Source organism: Squalius cephalus (genome assembly GCF_949319135.1).
Source record: "Squalius cephalus genome assembly, chromosome: 21".
Taxonomy (NCBI): Eukaryota; Metazoa; Chordata; class Actinopteri; order Cypriniformes; family Leuciscidae; genus Squalius; species Squalius cephalus.
This window is the reverse complement of record NC_137142.1, coordinates 3,368,238-3,389,567: the sequence shown is the minus strand read 5'-3', so window position 1 is coordinate 3,389,567 and position 21,330 is coordinate 3,368,238. Positions and strand designations below refer to the sequence as shown.

Here is a 21,330-nt window from a genome sequence, read left to right as displayed (position 1 = left end):
GGGTTGAGCTCTGAGCTTGAACCGAGCCTCGGGTTCGAGCCTCCTTCGAGGATAGAAAGCCAAATTTGTTTACCATTAATATTTAAGAAGAGAAAAATGTCTGGGGGCACAGATGAAACATGGTAAATTCATCAACCAGAGCATTCCTATTAAACATAATCAAAGTTTCCAGAATTTTTAATAAATGAAAGTGCAAGGGATGTGTAGAACTTTGCATTTTTTGCAGAAATAAAGCTCTCTGCAGATTTCTTTCAGAGTCTGTCCATAAGCTGCCACCACTGTACTCCACCGGGATAGTCACCTGTACTGAGACACTACTTAACTAAGACAGGAGAAAACATTTGTTTATATGAGCAGTTTCTGGAAATTCATCTTTGGTGTAACAATTCATTTCATTGCAACCAAACAGGAAGACATGTATGTTGGGTTTTCTTCATAGACCCAGTATTTTCTTTGAGGACTTAGCTAGTGTTCATTACGTGCACTTTAACCCTAATTTTGAATGACAATCAGGCCAACAATCTGCCAATGATACAAAAGCCAATGCAGAAACTGGTTGACTGGAAGAAAGGATAGTGTAGTAGATTATAGTTACTCAAAACAAATAATGATCTGGACTGGTAAAGGAATGTAAGACTGTAAACTCATAATCAGTGTAGGGGATAATGTAACAGCTAAAACCAGAATTGACTATCTCTGCTGAAAAATCCAGCACTGCTGGTGGCCATCATATGGTATGTTTGGCATGGGATGCTGGTTTGCTGGTTCCCAGCATGGGAAGTGGGACCGTTGGTGGAGCAGCTACACCAGCTCAGTGTTGATTGAGAACAGCATGACTATACTGGTACACCAGCTAGACCAGCACTATACCAGCTCTAACCAGCATAAACCAACATGGAATTCATGCTGGATTTGTCAGCAGGTTTTGAAAACCCCCTTGAAGGAACTTTGAAAATGGCATGTTTTTCAGAATTGGCAGAGCTTTTTGTGTACACCGTTAATCAGAGGGGTGGTTTGGCAAACTGAAGGTCTGGAGTAGTTACTGAATGGCTGTAGGTTTGACCCTTGCTCATATGATTGTATGTTCTGCAATTCTGATTATTATGATTTTCCTGCTAAATCATAATTCCTATTAGTAACTGAATGCTTCATAAATCAAGTTAGACACTTGATACAGGTGATTGTCTCTGTGCTGAATAACTACTGGAGTAGAGACATTTCAGGAGCCATTCGTTATATAAGCAAGTTCCTTTGGTTTAACCAGCGGTTTCTTTTATTGTTGTACTTATATTTTTGGACTGTTCTCCTCTGAGGTTTTGAGATGGGGCACCAGAGCAGCATGAAATTATTCCAGAATTAATGAGTAAATAATTCAAGTTCCAGATGTGCATGCAGTGTGGTGCTTTGTATCAGTTACAAGTACAAGTCCAGATGTGTGCAGAGTTTTTAGTCTCTGCTTTTTACGGAATAAAAAACAAAAACGACGGAGAGCAGTCACTTCAGTCTGACGAACTCATTCTGGCAAATGTGACTCAACGCCTAATGTTCAAGAAGAGACTCCACGGAAATCCTGGTAGCACACAGAAGTATCGTCTGACGACCGCAAGCCCAAGAGAAACATTTTCAACTTTTCACTTATTTGTTCACTGTTTCTAGCAGAACATGTTTCCGTCACATATGGAAAGCACATATAGCTTGTACGTTGCTCTCCACAATTTCTCATTCCTACTGTCAACACTATTGGTACTATTTGTCACAACCGTTTGGCACCGACCATATGTTTAGCCTGCTCCTGAACATTTTGTTTTATTCCGTGATAAATGTAATCCGTTGTAAGAGCAGTTCTGGCCGCTGTGGACTGCTCTACTTGTGGTTGCAGTGAAACAGCACTTGGCTTTATTTCCCCTATGTTGCGTGACTGTTTGAACTGTCAAAACACAAGAGCACGAAGCCATATATCCTACAACTGCTGAACTTCACCTCTCACAGCTCTTTCTCTTCTTTCCAGGTACGTTTCCTGTGCTCTCGGCTGTCCGTATGAGGGACAAGTAAAACCGTCACAAGTCACAAAGGTACTGACGTTGCACCGTTCGGTCCGAATAGAACTGTTCAGTGTATAACAGCCCGAAGCGAAATTAAATGGGACTTCCAGTATGTGATAAATCTCACTGGGTGTTGAGCTCTCTGCATATTTTTTTCTTCCCACAATTTTCATAGTCCCACAAGGCCCTTATTACGATGTTTGCTAAAAAACCTGCATGACGCTTGAAACACGGCAGTGCTTTTCTACCGCTCAGAATGAGCTCTCTGTGTGCAGGCCTTCATCTTGTTTATATTTCCAGAGGGGATAGTGTTTTCATGGCTTTCCTCTGTTCCGGCCCAGGTGGCAAAGCGGTTGTTTGAGCTGGGCTGTTATGAGGTATCCCTGGGGGACACCATTGGCGTAGGAACCGCGGGCTCCATGGCCAAGATGCTGAGCGATGTGTTGACAGAGGTGCCCGTCGACGCACTGGCGGTGCACTGCCACGACACTTACGGTCAAGCGCTGCCCAACATTCTCATTGCTCTGCAGGTGAGGTGCTCACAATCACGAGGTACCTTGTTCATACATGCACACGGGTTTTGGGAGAAGTGGATATTGTAAAAACAATATTGTAAAAAACATCAAATACAGTCAAACCAAAATTTATTCAGACACCTTCAACATTTCTCACATTATCACAGTTTATTGGCTATAGTATATAGTAATAAAATATGACAAGAACTCAGAGTTATCAGATCAGTTAATATTTCACTCTTCTGTTAGACTGTCTCACAACTGAATTATGTTGAATATCTGTCAGCTGTTAAATTTAACTACACAATTAGATAATACCAGTTTAGCTCAACCAATCACCAAGCAATGCTTCATTTAGTTCAGTCTGTGTGTAAAAAGAGCATTAGCAATTAAAGAAAACACACTTCAGCAAAACATGATCAGGTCAAAGTGTCCGAATCATTTTTGGTCCCAAATTTATATAAATTTTACTGTTAGTCACTGTATGAAGAATTTCCGGGTATAATATATAATATATATAATAATGTCACAGTTTACTTTATTTTGCTATCCTCACTTACATAAATGAACTATAGTGTCCTGCACACACTAGTAAACAAATATCAAAAATTATATCTGGTGTCTGAATAATTTTTGGTTTGACTGTATGTCACCGGTATAGTCATCTACATCTATCAATGAAACAGCATATGTATCAGGCTTTATCAGACTTTGAATGCATACATATCCTGCTACGCAAGCACGATTTCACCCATTGTTGCAGTTTGAACACAATTCATAATGCAACACAATCACACATCACATTATCAACATGCCATGGGCAATATAGAAGGAAGCAGCATACATTGTCTTCTTCAATTGTCAGTTTGACAGCGGTGAATACTACATTTTATAACACAACACAAGTACACGTTGCAATATTAATGTTGCCGCAAGGGATGCTATAACTACTTACCCAATAAAACATACAGTTTAATAGCACAGGCATTTGAAGGTAACTCTGTTGCCCTCTGAGTACTGAATTTGTTAGTGCCACAAAAATGTAAGGATCACAAAATATGTATGTGAATGGCAATGCATTGGTAACACATTCACATCTGCCTTTGTGTACTCGTGCAGTTCTCGTGTAATCACAACTGTTTAAAATAACTATGACAGAGCATATCATTTCAGGCTTAAATTCAAAAGAAATCTCAAGGCATGCATTTGGATCTATGCAGCTAACAAAAGTATGTTTTAAGAATGAGTTCTAATGTTCCCATTAAATTAGGAAAACGTTATTTCTGAATGTTCTCTGAACGTTCAAATCGTACTGTTTTTGAAATGTTTTAAAAATGCGAACGTTAATGGAACGTTCAATTTTATAATTTAGCAAACATCATGAGAACATTACTTTTGAACGTTCTCTGAACATTCTGAAACAAATAAAACTGTAATGTTTCAGGAGAAAATTAATCTGTAATTGACCAATTAATATAATTTCATTTTAATTTAATTTTAATTTTATAATTTATCAAACATAATGAGAACATTACTTTTGAACGTTCTCTGAACATTCTGAAACAAATAAAACTGTAATGTTTCAGGAAAAAAATCATCTGTAATTGACTAATTATTATAATTATTCATAGAGAACCTTGGAGCACGTTAGCCGAAGTTCTGAGAACGTTCCATGTTAGTTGGGAAGTAATAAAGAAACTTGAACCACAAGTTCACAGTCTCTCACCATCTTACCTCACATACACACACAGTACTCCAGGGAGCACAACAAAAACTACTGAAACACCCTCCAAAACCATCAGCGATTAAACACTTTTTTTGTACTTTCACCTAAAATAGCACAGGACAACAACAAGAGATACCACCCAAAATATGCTTACACAACACTGCCAGGCATATTTGAACATGTCGACTATACGCTTTTATGAGACAATGCCGTCCTGTGGTTTAATTTTAATGAACCTTAAACCACAGAGCGCGGTCGCAATTCAGAAATAACACTGGCATGGCTTTATCAGCTCTCCAGGGCCCTTTGTGAACTCTTTCTGAGTTTGTCTTCCCTCGCAGAACGCCAGTGCTCTTTGGGGGCTGGGCGGGTCAGCAGATGTGAAGGGGTGGACACAAAGGCTTACCTATTAGATGTCTGTTTCATATGACAGTGGCTTGGCCCTTGACAAAGCCCACGAGATGGAGGCTAGAGCGGGGCCCTCGGGGGCTCAAACTCATCTGTCGCTAGGGCCGTTGAACTCTGTGACAATGCTGCGCTTAAAGGGCAAGGGGAAAATTATCCTTTCATCACTCGCTACTAAACAGAGGGAGACTGGGGAAAAGGAAAACCCCATGCTCTAGTATATTCCATCCCCGGTTCCCACCCCTTTTTAGCCTGTCTGTTTATCCGTCTCTTTCCAGCTGTAACGGTGTAATCCTAACTGAGGTCGGTGCGCCACAGAAATGGCCATGAATTTCCTTCACTTTTTTTTTCTGTGAATTGTGTGGCATGGCAGGGGTCCTTTTTCAAAAGACATGAAAATGAGCGATGAAACCCCACCAACTGAAGACAAAGTTCACATAGCACTCCGAAACCCTCACTTGATTAACTTCATCTTTAACTCTCTGGCTGTCTGTTTGTTTTTAATGTTTTGTAGAAAAGAGGAGGCTGGTAACGTAATTCAAACTAATTTTCTTTAAAAAAAAATTAATGGAAAATAAACTTTTTTTTTTTTACTTAATGTTAAATGCAGTTATGGACATAGTTTGCTATCTACTCAAAACTGACAGTGTTTAACAGGCACACTTCTTTTTGAAAAAGTAGTTAACTACACTGTTCTAGTTTAATGCTGTCTTTGTTCTCTATAACTGCATAGATCATAAAGATATGCCCCCTTAGAGCTTAAAGGGTTAGTTCACCCAAAAATAAACTTTCTGTCATCATTTACTAAACCTCATGTCGTTCCAAACCCGTAAGACTTTTGTTCATCTTTGAAACGCAAATGAAGATATTTTAATGAAAACAGAGATTTCTGTCCCTCCATTGACAGCTATGCAACTACCACTTTGAACTTCAAAAAGTTCATAAAGAGATCGTAAAACTAATCCATATGAATTGAGCGGTTTAGTAAAAAAAATATGAACAGACACGGTCACTTTATATGATGAACAGATTAAATTTAGGCTTTTATTCACATGTTCATCAACACACACATCAGTTATGATAAATGGAAGCTCAATCTTGCTTGCTTGGTGTGCAAGAACCAATGAGGTTCATTCTTGTGTTACGCATCACGTTTGATCTTCCGCAAGAACCAATGAGGTTCATTCTTGTGTTACGCATCACGTTTGATCTTCCGCAAGAACCAATGAGGTTAATTCTTGTGTTACGCATCACGTTTGAGCTTCAGCAAGAACCAATGAGGTTCATTCTTGTGTTACGCATCACGTTTGAGCTTCAGCAAGAACCAATGAGGTTAATTCTTGTGTTACGCATCACGTTTGATCTTCCGCAAGAACCAATGAGGTTAATTCTTGTGTTACGCAGCACGTTTGATCTTCCGCAAGAACCAATGAGGTTCATTCTTGTGTTACGCAGCACGTTTGAGCTTCAGCAAGAACCAATGAGGTTCATTCTTGTGTTACGCATCACGTTTGATCTTCCGCAAGAACCAATGAGGTTAATTCTTGTGTTACGCATCACGTTTGATCTTCCGCAAGAACCAATGAGGTTCATTCTTGTGTTACGCAGCACGTTTGATCTTCCGCAAGAACCAATGAGGTTAATTCTTGTGTTACGCATCACGTTTGATCTTCCGCAAGAACCAATGAGGTTAATTCTTGTGTTACGCATCACGTTTGATCTTCCGCAAGAACCAATGAGGTTAATTCTTGTGTTACGCATCATGTTTGATCTTCCGCAAGAACCAATGAGGTTAATTCTTGTGTTACGCATCACGTTTGATCTTCCGCAAGAACCAATGAGGTTAATTCTTGTGTTACGCAGCACGTTTGAGCATCAGCAAGAACCAATGATACAATATTTTTGTACAGTATTATAGAGATTACAGGCTAATTTGGTCTAAGACTAGGATAATATTTGTCTGGGAATCTTCTCTCTGGTCTTTAAGCCCTCATTTGCCCCCATACAGAAAAAAAAGTGTCAAAAATATATGTGGCATATATTCCAAATACATTGAAATATATTTGCATTGTTGTTCACTTATATTTATCATTTTGAAATATATTCTGAAATATAACAAAAATATGTGATGTTAAGTGTGAAATATATTTACATTTATAACATGTAATGTCAAATATATGACAAAATATATGGTCATAAAATGTATAGCTTGCTAAAGAAGGGTCGAAAATGTATTTTGATCATAGTAATTCCTCTACCTTTTCCCCTATACACAACAGTAGGCTACCATATTTCACTATGTATTATGACACACAGCTATAATAAATACTGTACTTACATTTAAATGACTGCATTGTAAAATGACAGATAGTTGCTTTCCTAGGACTATTAGGCCATATTAGGTGGCACGTACCTAACACTAAGTGCAATTATTAGATTTATTGTTGTGTTTTATTGACATCTTTCCTGAAGTCATTTAAATATTGAAAATATGCACAATATTTATGATGCAAGTATAACAGTGACACTCCAACAGTGAAGTACACTTAAACAAGATAGAACTCAGTGTCTAACACTGCATACACACACTATTAAATAACTGTATTCAATTCTGTGAAAATAGGGAAAAAACTCTGCATTCTGTGTGTTATTTCCTACATAAAATTGTCATTTTAGGCCAATAAAGTCAGTAAAGGGGCAGCCGTGGCCTACTGGTTAGGGCTTGTTAGGCCTACTGGTTAGGGCTACTGGTAGAGCACTGCTCTCCCATGCCCACATCCACAGCTGAAGTGGTCTATCTAAAAAATAAATTGAAAATGTGTTGTTTGTTTGTGAAAATGTTTAACTAAAATATATTTATTGGGCCAATTTTGAATATTTGCATATATTCCAAAAATATATTTCAAAATATATTCTGAAAATATATTTCAAATATATTCCTTTTGTGTATGGGCCAAACCTTTATGCATTTGTTTTCACAAACAATTAACAGTAATTGCTAATTGAAATTTCGACCTGTTTAATATTGTATAATAATGTACAGGGGTACAACTGTGTAGGCCGCAGCAGCCGTTGTAACATCAAGTTAAGTAACTTTGACAACAATGAGAGGAGACAGAAACAGGCTCAAATTCCTGAAGGTGAATCAGCATTGAAGCGATATCTCACAGACACCCCAAGAGCAAGTAATAACGTCCTGTCATTTGTCCTCCTCCACTGACCCCCTAGCACAACTTGGTGGAAATGAAAGATTTTATCATAGTTTTTCATTAGGGCTCGCCAGTCGTCTCCGCCACCAGCTGAGCCAGAAATGAATTTCGCTAACCCTGTCAGCTCAGAGTCACCCCAGCTTTTGTTCATGATAAAGACGTTATAGCACTTTGTATGGCTTTTCTCAGGGACTTATTGAGGGTGAAAAAAAATGAACTCCCTCATATAGTAGCTCAAATAGGTTTGGTCTGGTTATTTAATGGGTTTCGAGAAAAATCGTGATATGGACTGCAGTGAAGTTCTCCTGTTCTGGCTAGAACACTGTGAGCCCAGACCGCTCTGGATAGACAGATTTGTGCTGTACTTGCACCAGTCTGACAGTTTCACTGATGGTCAAAGCCAGAACTAGTGTTCCTTCCTGACACAGCATGCCATGATATATCTATTCCTATCATAAATCAAGTAGAAACCTTTGGAAAGCTGTAATTTAAGAGGTGGTCCTAAATCTAAATAAATCTTTAGGCACAGGAACATACCATCCGTGAAAATGATCAGGGTTCAGTCATTATCGTATTTTCTAAGATGTGATGTTCATGGTGCACTCTTGTTTATGTTGCGCTGGTTGATAGCCTATGGCAGTCGTCTTGGACTTGTTTCAAGCGTCTTTGAGATGTTGCCACAGTTATGAACTAGCATTATTCATGTAATGCTTATAGGAGGTTCGTTCAATGTTTTCTGGTCTTTAATACTGTTTAATATAAGTTTTTTTTTTTTTTACTGAAACATTTTAGTTGGACGTTAATCTAACGTTTTTGAATGATACTACTTGTTTTTGGAATGTTAAGTGAACATTTAAAAGTAACATTCCCATAAAGTTTGCAAAGTGATAAAATGGAATGTTCGTTTAACCAAGAAAAAAAAAGGTTTTAAAACATTGTTTAGAGAACATTCAGAAATGACATTTTCATAACTTAATGGGAATATTAGAAAAATGTTCTAAGAACAAATTTAAGGGGAGAAAAAAACATTTCAGATGATTATTTAGATTTTTACTTTTAAATATTTGCCAATATCAATTTTGGATTTACAGATATTTCTTTTTCACACGCATGCACGCGCACACACACGCACACACAGACACACACATTCTTCTTTGACGTCTAAAAAATGTCTCAGTTGCCTATTTCATGAGAAACATCATTGACAAAGTTGATATTGTTATAATGAATAATTACAGAGAACTCAAAATACAATTTCCCAAGGTCATCACGTTATATAATGAAATTCAATACCGTTTACTGTTTGCATGGGTTTTACGAGGCTCAGTGTCACTAGGAGATCTTTGCAATAGACTCTGATGAGTGATTAGCACGGCTCCCATTACTGTGAAAACATGCATGAAAACACAGGGGAGGTTTTGACAAACTCGTCACAGCTTTGACTCCTGTGGAGACGCACATACATCTCAGCCAGTAGGGTGCCTGTTCTCTCAGGAAGTGTCTGACCTGAGCATGAAGCATTGACCTGTGTTTATACAGCCATGGTCTGAAGTGTGGAAGGTCAGCACGCAGACTTTGAGCCGTCCCAGAGGTCCTGTGGTTGTGGCTGGGAAACAAACAAAAGTACTTTCCCTCTCCTTTAACCTAATATGAAGGAGATCATGACACTTAATCATGGGAGGATACTTCGTCCATCTTCCATGTTAAAATGATTTATTTGATGTCCTCCAGAAATATCTCAAAAAGGGAACTAGTAGACATACATCAGAGTGAAAGCCAGCCTTTTGTCATCTAGATTGGAGTAAATGAAGCATAACACCACAGATTGGGAAACGCACCCGGTTTTCACACAGACATTCCGGGAACAACATCTAGTAGAAGAGTCCAAAATTAACACTCGCCGAGCGCCAAGTGTATGTGAAAAAAAGTTACTCGCCAACTGGCTGGTAGCAGCTGCAACATAAGAAATGGTTGAAGGAGAACTGAAAAATGTAACCAATTCAACATATAATCCAATAATGTGACCCTTGTTACTGTAAGTGAACTGAGCGATGCAAATCAATTCATACTGTTTAATAAAAAAAACATCTGTTGCGACTTGTGTGTCCTCTAACTTTATATTCATTGAACAATTTTCCTTCTGCAAAATTCTATCAGAACTAGGATGCCTAAAGGGATTTTTCCAAAATATGTAGTCTGTTCCTCGCACCAAAACAAAAGATAAAAGAAAAAAATCCCGTAGTGTCTTTTGAGATGCAATGTTTTTGTGATTTTTGTGGGCGTTTTTTACAAAGACTGGCTCATTTAGTATGATGCTGTAAGTGACACAAATTACCGCCATTTTTATGGACAAACTGTTTAAAATACAAATAACACTACATTTATGTAAAATTGTGTGTAACATTTTGTATTTATTAAGTTGTTTAATTAAATGCAATTGTATCTGCTCACGGCGTTGGAGATCCAGGTTATACTATATGACGTCTGCTCTCTTCAAGAAATTATAATGTAATGCAAAGATGTAATAATATATTATTTAAATTGTAAGTAAAATGGTTGTATTTGTAATATCTTTAAATTTACGCTAACTAAAAATATAACTCTTAATATAACGTTTAAATATGACATTTAAAAAAATTATAAATAATAAAAATTAGTTTTGATTTGTAACTGAAAAAAGTTGTATTACAGTAATTTTCTTAAAGGGGTCATGACATAGATTTTTTATTATTTTAATATGTTCCTTGAGATTCACTTTAAATGTTAATGAAGTTTTTTTTTTTTTTTTTTTTTTTTTTTTTTTTGCACAAACATACAAATATATATAAGTGGAAAAACTATTATTTTAACAATGCCCACTCGCTATTGCAGTGAGTAAGTGTTTTGAAAACGTTTTCCATATAAAACCGTAGTTTACACACAAAGCATTATGAAATCATTTACTGACAGTTTGTGATCCAATACAGTCGCTGCTTCATCTTTCAACAAAGGTTTCTTTGTGACTCTCCATTACACTGTGCCTCGATTACAAAACAAAATGCTCTGAGCAAACAAAGACCTCTCATATGTCAAAATGTCTCATATTTTTTCATGTCATGACCCCTTTAACGTGATGCATTACAGCAATGAGAGTTCATCAAGAATTTCCACTGACTATAGTGGATTTACAATTCAAATTTAGTTTTATAACATTTTAAATAAGTTTGGAAATGAGACTTTGGAAGGAAATGTTATTTATCATAAAAACAATTTCACAATGAAAAAAAAAAAGGCTCCTAAAAGCTTGTGGAGGTTGTGTCCCATAGCAAGAGGTCAGTGAAGAGGTCATTGGCTAGAATTTGAAGTGTTGGTTCGTCCCCCACAGGCCTGAGGGCAGGTCAACTCTCTCTAGTGAAAGGTCATGTCAGGACAATAATGCCTTGGTCAGTGAGGGGACACGTTTCTATGGACAGTTCGAAACAAAATGAACAAATCTGAAAGATATAGTTTATGAAACCTTTAAGACATTCAGCAATATATATTTTTCTCTAAAGCTGTGTTGGTGCAATGCACTAGAGTTTACAGGTATTAGGAAAATGTCCTTGACTACACTATACTTTCAGACACATTTTATTTTATAGACATTGTAGTGGCTTTCAGACTTAAGTTTATTTGAATTATTCTTTTATGCATTTTACCAATGGATTGAATTGGACTCACCAACAACATGGCCAAAAGTGATGTCTTCATCCATTATTAAAATATTATTAAAAATGTATTCAATATTTTGTAAGCATATTGCAGTTGTGCTTGGAGTCAATTGGTTTTATGTGTGATAATAACGCAATGAAACATGCAAAGTTGTGCGGACATCATTTTTGTCTAGATTGTCACACAAAGAAATTATGAACACATGCAAAAACAAGAGAGAACCAATGAAATATTAATAACTGATGATGTTGCAGTCAATGTATGCTTTTTCCTGTGAGCTTTGCTATGCATTTTCTTTTTTGCATAGAAAAATAAAACCTGTCGCTGTAATTCTGTCAGATCAATACCTTAACCAAGTTTAGAGTTTTGTTCTTCCCTCCTATTTAACATATTTTCCTCATATTTTGCTGGTTTAATTGAACTTGTAAGCTCATTAAAATCGAATACTCTCTCTGGACGTCACTTTTGGCCTGTATGTGGATATATGCAAGCTCATGCATAAGCATGTCGTACAAAGAAACTATTGTCATCCAGCATATCCACTCGATATAGAGGTGTTTACATGAGTCACATATATTCAGGTGGCAAGTTCTTTACCTTGGCATTGAGACCGTGATCCCAAACCATAGAGGGCATTCATGCCGTAGGGCCTTATGAAATATAATTTCCATCTTTACTTTAAAATAAGTCATTTATTTTCTATTTTGTCTTGCTATACAGATCGCTCAGAAATACTGTATGTTACCAGGGAAAAGCTGTGTCTTGGTTTCATAGAGAGACAGCTTTATTTATTTACTGCGTGGAAGCTCTGTCCCAAATCGGAAAGCTGTCGGCACTCTGGGTTTCCCAAAAACGTAATCTCTTGTGGAAATGTCAGAGTTAACTCCGTTTCACAGAAAACAGACCGTTCTGCATTGTGCCTTTCAGACTTCCCATTCATACTCGCAAGAACGCGTCAACTGAGGTGGTCATTGTTCGTGTCTGGCTTCCTCCAAAGTTCCTCGTCTTCTTTAGCTCACGAGCTTTCCTCCTACGCCTGCAACTCCGCCACAACCGTACGCAGGTCTTTGCGAGAGCTCCAACACCAAGGCTCTCGGGCCGACAATGTGAGCTGTGATTTTAGCGCCACATCTGGTTTTTAAGCCAAGCTAAACTATTTGAACGGCTTCAATTTGCAGTTTGACCACTGTTTGCTGAACATCATGTCCTTGCACAATATTCAGTCAGCAAATCTGGAGCGAGTCCCTGTGCGTTTTGGTCTGCCATCACACAGCGGGTGGATGCAGAAAGGACTGGCGACGTAGCAAATTACCACTCCGTGTTTACGCAACAAAGCGTCTGCCCTGCAGAATATCTTGCCCTGACGCAAAAAGTCAAAAGCCCATGTCTGGAAATCTGAAGTACGGTGCAAAGCGGCATGAGTCCCTTTCCTCTCGCCAACAAAAACAACAATTACAAGCGACTCAGACGGCCCAGCTATGAAATAGGGCCTTGTTGCTGAGAAAAGCTAGCAATTAGGGAGCATTGTTCAGCAAAGGAAAGCAGATATTATTATTTTCTTGGTCAGCTCGCCATGCCCCAAAGGTCTGAATGGACCTGAATACAACTTCTTATTGATATCCACTGATGCTATATCGAGGTCAAAAGCAGGATAGGAGCGTTAATTTCACCGCTCTGTTGGATTCCACCCCCTCCCCCCACCCTCCTCCCGACATCTGGCTTTGGCTGGGAAGCTGGAAAACGTCTTTAATATTCTCATGACAGTCAGGACGACATATGGAAAACATTGTAATACCTTAATCTGCAATGCTTCTAAAAAGAAAGAGAGGGGCTGGCAGATAGATGCTTGGCTTTCTAATGTGCAGTTTTCAGACGTTCTTCTGGGTACCCAGACGGCCTGCAAGGCTCTTCGACGTACAGCACACACTCATTTTACACACCTGCCAATATCCAGTCGGAGCTCCTGCAGGGAATACGCTGTCTGCTGATTTAAAGCGGTAGATCAGACCATAATCTAAATTCTGTCATTAACACACCTTCATGTTGTTCCAAACTTTTCTTTTTTTTTTCCTTGGAACACAAAAGGTGAATTTTAGAAGAATGTCCTTGCCATGTCCTAAAATATCCATACGACTTGTGCTCTATATTCTAAATCTCCTGAAGCCATGCGGTAACTTAATTATTTGGGGCTGTTATTGTTTTTTTGTCATTTGCTGCTCGACAGCACAGTCATTTAGCGTCTAACAAAGAGGTTGTTTTGTTGTCCTGGGCGTGCTGTTTACTGTACGGCGGGTCAATTTTTTGCTTCATTTCATTTTAAAACATGCATTGTAAACACAAAGTGATCTAAGTTAACTCCATTTCCCAACACAGGCTCATTGGGAAAACGTGTATGTGATGACATTTCTGCACAATGATATAATGTTGCTTATTGCATGTTTTACAACATTTTCAAAGTGAGATGTCCAGTCAGTGGTGCTAAAAGCTTCTTCAGTTTCATTCAGAACATATAAACGTGCAACTTTTTACTATGCTGGTTGTTGTATGTAACAGGGACAGGTCAGAAGCGGTGAGTGACACTAAAAGGTTAATGCTCTGTCACGCTCACAGGGAACGTTCTCAGGACTTCCCTAACGATCTGGCAAGTTTCTCTCAAAGGGATGAATAAACGTTCTCCCATTAACATTAACAGAATGTTCTTTAAAAAAAAAAGATCTGATCTTTAATAATGTTCTCAAAACATAAGCACAAAAACATTATCTGGTTGCACTTTATTTTACAGTACATGCACTTATGTGTACTTACAGTGTACTTAACTAAGAAAGTACTGGGTAATACAAGGTAACTGCATGGGTTAAGGTTAGGTTTAGGGATAGGTTCAGGGTTAGTAGTTATTGCAATTACTATAATAAGCACACAGTATGTACATGGGGAACAGGACTGTAAAATAAAGTGCTACCCATTATCTATACATTATTCATGGAACTTTTTTTCTGAAATGTTTTAGTTGGGCGTAACATTTTATTTATTTATTTTAATGTTGCTACTTGTTTCAGAGTGTTCAGAGAACATTCAAAAGTAAAGTTCCAATAATGTTTGCAAAATGATAACATAAAAAAAAAAAAAAAAAAAAAAAAAAAAAATGTTTTCAGAACTTCTTAGAACATTTCTAAGGGGTTTTGCCTATAAACTAAACTCTACCCTAAACCTAACCAATAGTGTTAAATGTGGGATAAAAACACATATGCTGAAGCAACCATGCCATTTTAGTTTGATTCTACAAGTCTTTGAGCTCTTTTATCGTAACTTGCGTTTCAGTGCTGATGTACCAGGTGAGCTAGAGAGCAAGTTTACCATGTTAGAAAAGCCATACAAATGGAGCTGGTTATGTGATCCATAAAATTGATTAGTTTACAACTCATGCACTATGGTAAAAGTGTAACACAGTATTGTGCAACAGTGTCTTTTTAAAGGTGTCTATGTTAGAGTGTAACTATAATTTGAATTACTTAGCAATAGCAATTAACAACACATACTCACTATAGGGTTAGGGTTTGGGCCACTTGCATGTAATTATGCATCATTTACTGTCATTACTAGTACGTACATGTAACTGTAAAGTAAAGTGTTACCAAAAAGAAATAAAAGTTTTACTGCCACTAGTGTTTATTTCAGGTGGAATCCGCTATAAATGTAATATTTACACAAAATGTTGGTAGAGGCAAAATAAATTAAATAATTGTGGCTGTTACAGGTTAGGCAATGATGGCTTACAGAGAAAGATCACTCGCTTATTTTATTTCTATGAAGATATTCATTATTGTCGAAAATGCATTCAGCACTAATAATAGCTTTGACCACCTTGTCAATGTTGTATGAATGAAATGAAGACATTAATAGTTAATGACATAACTAGTTTAACATGACTAAATATGCCTCAGGAATGGGCAACATCGGTTATGGAGGGCCGCTATCCTGCAAGTTTATCTCCAATCCTAATCAAACACCTGAAGACAAAAGCAATGTCTTCAGGATCACTGGAAAACATATAGCACTCAGAAAACACCTGGCAAATATCGCTGAATTCAGAGTGTTGAAATATCCCAACACAAAACTACAAAGACTACAAAAAAGTGACTTCAGGCAAAAAGTGTGTTGGTGGAGTATGTAAGTTAAGCAACATATTCAGAGTTCTTAGTTTGCCATTGCCTTAGTCCAAAAATTGAACAACCCTAATTGGACTCAAGTATTCGATGTAATAGTAGTATAGTACTAATACAAGCTACATCAGTGAAAGTGTAAAAGATAATGGACTGAGACCCGGTCACAACTCAAGTGAACCCAAATGTGATCTGAGCCCAGTTTGGTTCTTTTAAGGAGGACTTCAACTTATGTTTCCTAAACTGAGGGAGTCGTATCAGCAGATTGAAAGAGTTCATTGAAGGTCATTGGAGTTTAGTAGTAGGTCTAAGTCTAATCCTTTGCTTAGCAACATCTTCTGGGTGTTTGGTTAAGCGCTCCAACAAAAGCGCAGACGTGCAAAACTGGCCCAAAACGCATCATTAATTCTCATATGGAGGCCAGACACTTGTGGTCCACTGTAAAAAATGCCTTTTTTCCACACCCCGTTGAAAATCCACAATTACTCTGATTATGAACATTGTGCAATCCAACCTGCCGCTGTGCAAGTTCACGGAGACAGTAGACACATTTACAGGTGATTATTTTTTCATATGTATGAGCTGTATTTATTCAGGACCACTGAAGACTGAGGCATTGTACTCGAGGTTAAACCATAGTGCCTCTGCGTGATTAACATTGAATTATTATTTCGCCTTGGGTTCAAACGGATCTCCCGTTTGCCAAAACCAAGTATCTTTCACATTAGCAAAATCTGGTTTTGGAAAAGGGAGTGCTGTCCCAACAGAGGTCATTTACGATTGTTATTTCCCATTTTGTGCTCACATTCGACCCTGAAAGAACACATTTATTACATTAAAATAAATCTCCTCATTCACCCTCATGTTTTCTTTAATATGTGATTAATACCCAGGGTAGAATTACCATAGCATCATATCCTGGTTCAAGTAATGCCTGGTTAAATGGGACTTCCAAGAAAAATGCAGTCCAATAGAAGGTACAGGTGCTCTATAATGTACCAGATGTTCTATATATGCCAATCTGCAGGAAACTGAGTAACACGCAAATACCTTGAGATAATGGAGACTATTGTTCTCAGGTTTTACACCCCTGGGTCTCGTAGGTTGGTTTTAACTGGCCTTCTTCATTTGCGTTTGGCAGATGGGGGTTTCTGTGGTCGACTCCTCGGTTGCCGGCCTCGGAGGATGCCCGTATGCCAAGGGAGCGTCTGGCAATGTTTCTACAGAGGATGTTTTATATATGCTTCATGGTCTTGGAATTGAAACCGTAAGTCTTGGTTTTCTATATTGATCATCAAGAATGTTACGTTAATAAACAACAGAACGTTTAGACACTTGAAGTGTCCTGTCACCAAAGTTCAACCTGATTTGTATTGTTACAATCTAGGTAGTATGTGTGAGCCCGATCTCATGAAAGTGCGTATCTATAACACAAATGATATTTCTCATATCATTTATACGCCAAAATGAGTTTTTGCGTACATATGATACGCAGTTTATGGCGTGTAATATGCACGCACTCCTCACCCCTAATCCTACCCAAGGGGTTTACAGTGCGTGTCATTTGAACGCGAAAACTCATTCTGGCGTATAAATGATACGAGAAATATCATTCGTGGTATAGATACGCACTTTCATGAGATTGTGTTGTATATGTTCTATATGTATATGTAGTATATGTTCTGGGCTGACAGCTCCATGTCTTTCATGAAAATTGCAGATCATACTTTCGCATGTTTGTATCCCAGCACAAGAAGAGTCGGATCAGCAGAGGGTTATTAACAGAACAGTTATTACAAGAGTAGGTTTATCATTGAAGATTGTAGTGAACTTTGTCTACTCCTTAAACAGCATTATGGCAAAAGATTATGGCAACAGCTTTCTGGCCTATACGCGATGCGTTTTGATTGGCAGAACTGACGGAACGTTTTCCCCTCCGTTTGGCCTAAAACTATGGGATCTTGTTTCCGCCACAGAATAAAAAATAAAAAAAGTTAATTGTGACTTTATATCTCTCAATTCTGACTTTTTTTCTCAGAATTGAGTGATATAAACTCGCAATTGCGAGTTATAATGTAAGTATTGTGAGATATAAAGTTGCAATTATCATTTAAATTGTTTTATTCTGAGGTTTTTCAGATTTCCCGTCGGGGCGTTCTCTCCGTATTTGCGATTCTTTGCCGCCTTTATCCGCTGCCTACAACACGCTGGATCCTTCACTGAAACTGAAAGTAACTCACGCCCACTAAACATCTTTGAATTCTTGCACCCGGGAACAATACTAGTCAACACCATTTGACTAAAAGTTTGCTAAGAAGTATTTCCTACTAAATCAAGGCGGTGTTTGACTCTGGTAAGCGTATCTATAGCAGACTGGTGGGAGTGGCCTTGGACGGCAACATGCCCAGTGCATTATGGGTATTGATGTTTTCCTACCTATTTGGCAAAGGGGAAGGCAACAGCTTTTTTTTCTCTGTTTTCTTTAGACAGATAGATTTATTGAAAGCCCATTTTGCCAGTGTTGAAGTATATGCCCAAAAAATGTCTGAATGTCATTAGATGCAGAATAACCCAAACAACTGGTATCAATCAAATGCTGGCATCAAACTGGAATCAAACAAATGGTTTCCACAAGCTTTTTTCATTTTTACTTTTCAGAGCTATTTTTGTAACGGTGATTTTCTTTGTGGATGTATGAGTAAGGCGGATGCATAACGTTAGTGGATGTGTGCAAGCAGAGAAACCACAGGTGGAGTTCATGTTAATTGAGTTCTACACATTTCTACAATTAGAAAGTGTCCTGATACTTTTTGGCATCATTTTGGGAAGCATGTCTATTGTATAATTGTGAGACATTTTGCTTTTTAAAATAAATAACACTTGGTCTGATGTTTTGTTACATCATGCAAAGACATGCACACATTTCTATGCTTGGCTTTTGTATCCACATACTTTCTGAGACCACACTATATGTTTATACATACATTTCGACTACACTCCCAGATTTTCCATTACTCAGTTTTCCCTGTTGTCTCAAGAACATTTGAACAAAATGTGGAAAATTGTTTTTGTCATAGAATATACGCATGGGTGTGTGAAAGGGTGTCTGGAGGGCATTATTAGGTAAAATTGTGGATAACAGTCCTGATATACCTGATATTCTGGTGGCAGTAATTATGTTCTACAGTTTCTCACACATGTTTTATCCACACCCTTTAACTGCCTCCTCTTTTTAATCCTCTCACAGATAGCATCTCAGCAACACCAAACTCTGACTTCCAGTTTCTTTTACTGTTGCGCCCCCTGGTGTCTACACCTGATCAGTTGAGCCTGTTTGTGTTTCTGATGCAGGGGGTGGACCTGTTGAAGGTGATGGAAGCAGGAGATTTCATCTGCCGAGCCTTAAACCGAACCAGTAACTCCAAGGTCAGCCAAGCTGCCAGAAACATCTAGCCTTTTCATTCTAAGTAAAGAAAATACATACAGTGAAGTCCAAAGTCTAAGACCATATTAAACAACAACAACAACAACAAACATTTAGAAAAAAATAAAATAAAAATAATGACAAATCTTTGACATTCTGCTCTATGTCTGCCAGTGAATATGAGGGGGAATCTCATGTTGTTCTGGCAAGGTTTTCTCAAAGTTATGAACAAACGTTCTTCCAGTAATGTTAATAGCATGTTCGTCCAAAGTTATCTGCTCTTTAATAATGTTCGCAAAAATCATTATTTATACATGGCTTGTAGAATGTTTTTTTTTTTCTGAAACGATTTTGCTGGACTTTTGTCTAACGTTTCTTAAATGTTACAACTACTTGTTTTAGAATGTTCAGAGAACATTCAAAAGTAACTTTCCCTTAAAGTTTGTAATAAAATGGAATGTTCCCTTAGTGTTTGTATAACCAAGAAAAAAGTTTTTAAACATTTAAATTATATATATATATATATATATATATATAGAGAGAGAGAGTTCAGATGCAAAAGCCTCTAAGTGCCATCTGAAATTTCCTTCTAGAGTGGTCATTTTTATCAAGCTTGCATATTTAAGTTCAGTAATTTCACTTAAATGGCAATTAATAGGTAATCTTCATTGCCATTTAAGTGAAATTACTGAACTTAAATATACAAGCTTGATAAAAAGGACCATTCTAGAAGAAAATTTTCAGATGGCACTTAGAGGCTAATTAATCTGGGAATATTAGCAAAACATAGAATATATTTTTTCCATTTTAAGAGCTGCTAATGCAGTATTCAAGTTAATAATATCTACTGTGTGTGTGTGTGTGTGTGTGTGTGTGTGTGTGTGTGTGTGTGTGTGTGTGTGTGTGTGTGTGTTTTACACCAAAATAAATTTTACACCAAAGAAATGAGCCACTGCGTTTTCTGTCAAAAAGAAAATAGATGGCCAAGATAACATCCCCCAATTTTACATGATAAGAGGCTCATTACCCCCTGTGAGAGTAAATCATTTTTTTCATGATTCATATCCTGCTCAATACAGTTACACTTCTGCAGAGAGAGAGAGAGAGAGTGTGTCGATTGATCACCACAGGTGACATTAAAGCAGTATAAGTTTGCTTATTATCTTGTACTGTCATGTTCACAGTATTCGCAAAAAATCTACAGCAATGTTAAGACATAAGTATTAAATCTATACGTTTATCAATATTAATAGCTATAATAATGAATTCCTCCACCAAGTAATATAGCCTGCATATGCTGCTTTAAATCACATTAATGTACGGTAGTATGTACAGCCATATACAGCACTTCAAATATACTGTAAGTTGGAACTATAAAAGTCACTTTATAAATATGTAGTGCGAATCATTTGAGAATTAACAATGTCTGATTTAATATCTATGGCATTGTTCCTTAATGCTGTCTTTGTACTAAATTGCTTTTTCCTGTCTTTGTACTAACATCACATATCTTTACCAATATCTTTTCCAACTTGTTAACCTGCGTTGTTATAGTTGGACACGTTTGGAAGCCATCGTTTCTTGTTAGTAAAGGCTGCATGTATATATGTTAAGTAATTTGGTGAATAAAAACAATTTTTAAGTCATTCATGAGTCTGCCTACTTTTGACTGACCGCTTGCATCTCCATATTTCTTTAGATCTAGTTTAAATACAGGTGGGATGTACTCTGAGCAAACATGTTTGACTTGATCTCTCGCGGTCTATAATTTACCCTACTCTCCTTGCCATGTTTATCAAGGGCTCCAATTGTTTTGGGTGAGTGTTAAACCAGCACTCTGTTTGCCTGCATATTGCTTATATTTGAGAAGGTAATAGATATTCAGCCCTTTTCACTCTCAGCTGTATACAAGCGAAAGCTAACATATGGACCCAGCTGTTTATTACAGCACACTGCCATAACTTGATCCCCGCATGATTTAACAAGTGAAGGCAGGGCCAGCCGTATTACTGACATAGCAAACTGATGTGTAAATTTCATTTATTTTCTTCTGCATTCCTTTTCTTTTCTTTTTTCTCTCACCTGTCCTCTTATTAATTTTCTGCCCAAGTGTAGGGTTGGGTATCAAGAACCGGTTCCATTTTAGAACCGGTAACAAA

General features: G+C 37.5%; 1 protein-coding gene across 2 annotated transcripts in view; it reads left to right on the top strand.

The window, feature by feature from the left end:
• hmgcll1 (3-hydroxymethyl-3-methylglutaryl-CoA lyase like 1) overlaps positions 1-19,288 on the top strand; it is a 30,443-nt gene extending 11,155 nt beyond the window's left edge. Inside the window, exons 6-9 of one of the 2 annotated variants that reach the window (XM_079855532.1) lie at positions 2,009-2,072; positions 2,384-2,572; positions 16,889-17,014; positions 19,099-19,288. In XM_079855532.1, the coding sequence (XP_079711658.1) occupies positions 2,009-2,072; positions 2,384-2,572; positions 16,889-17,014; positions 19,099-19,200 (481 nt within the window). In that variant the 3' untranslated portion in view covers positions 19,201-19,288. The remainder of the gene's footprint in view (positions 1-2,008; positions 2,073-2,383; positions 2,573-16,888; positions 17,015-19,098) is intronic. The other variant, XM_079855533.1, reaches the window with a different exon arrangement.
• The last annotated feature ends 2,042 nt before the right edge of the window (positions 19,289-21,330 follow it).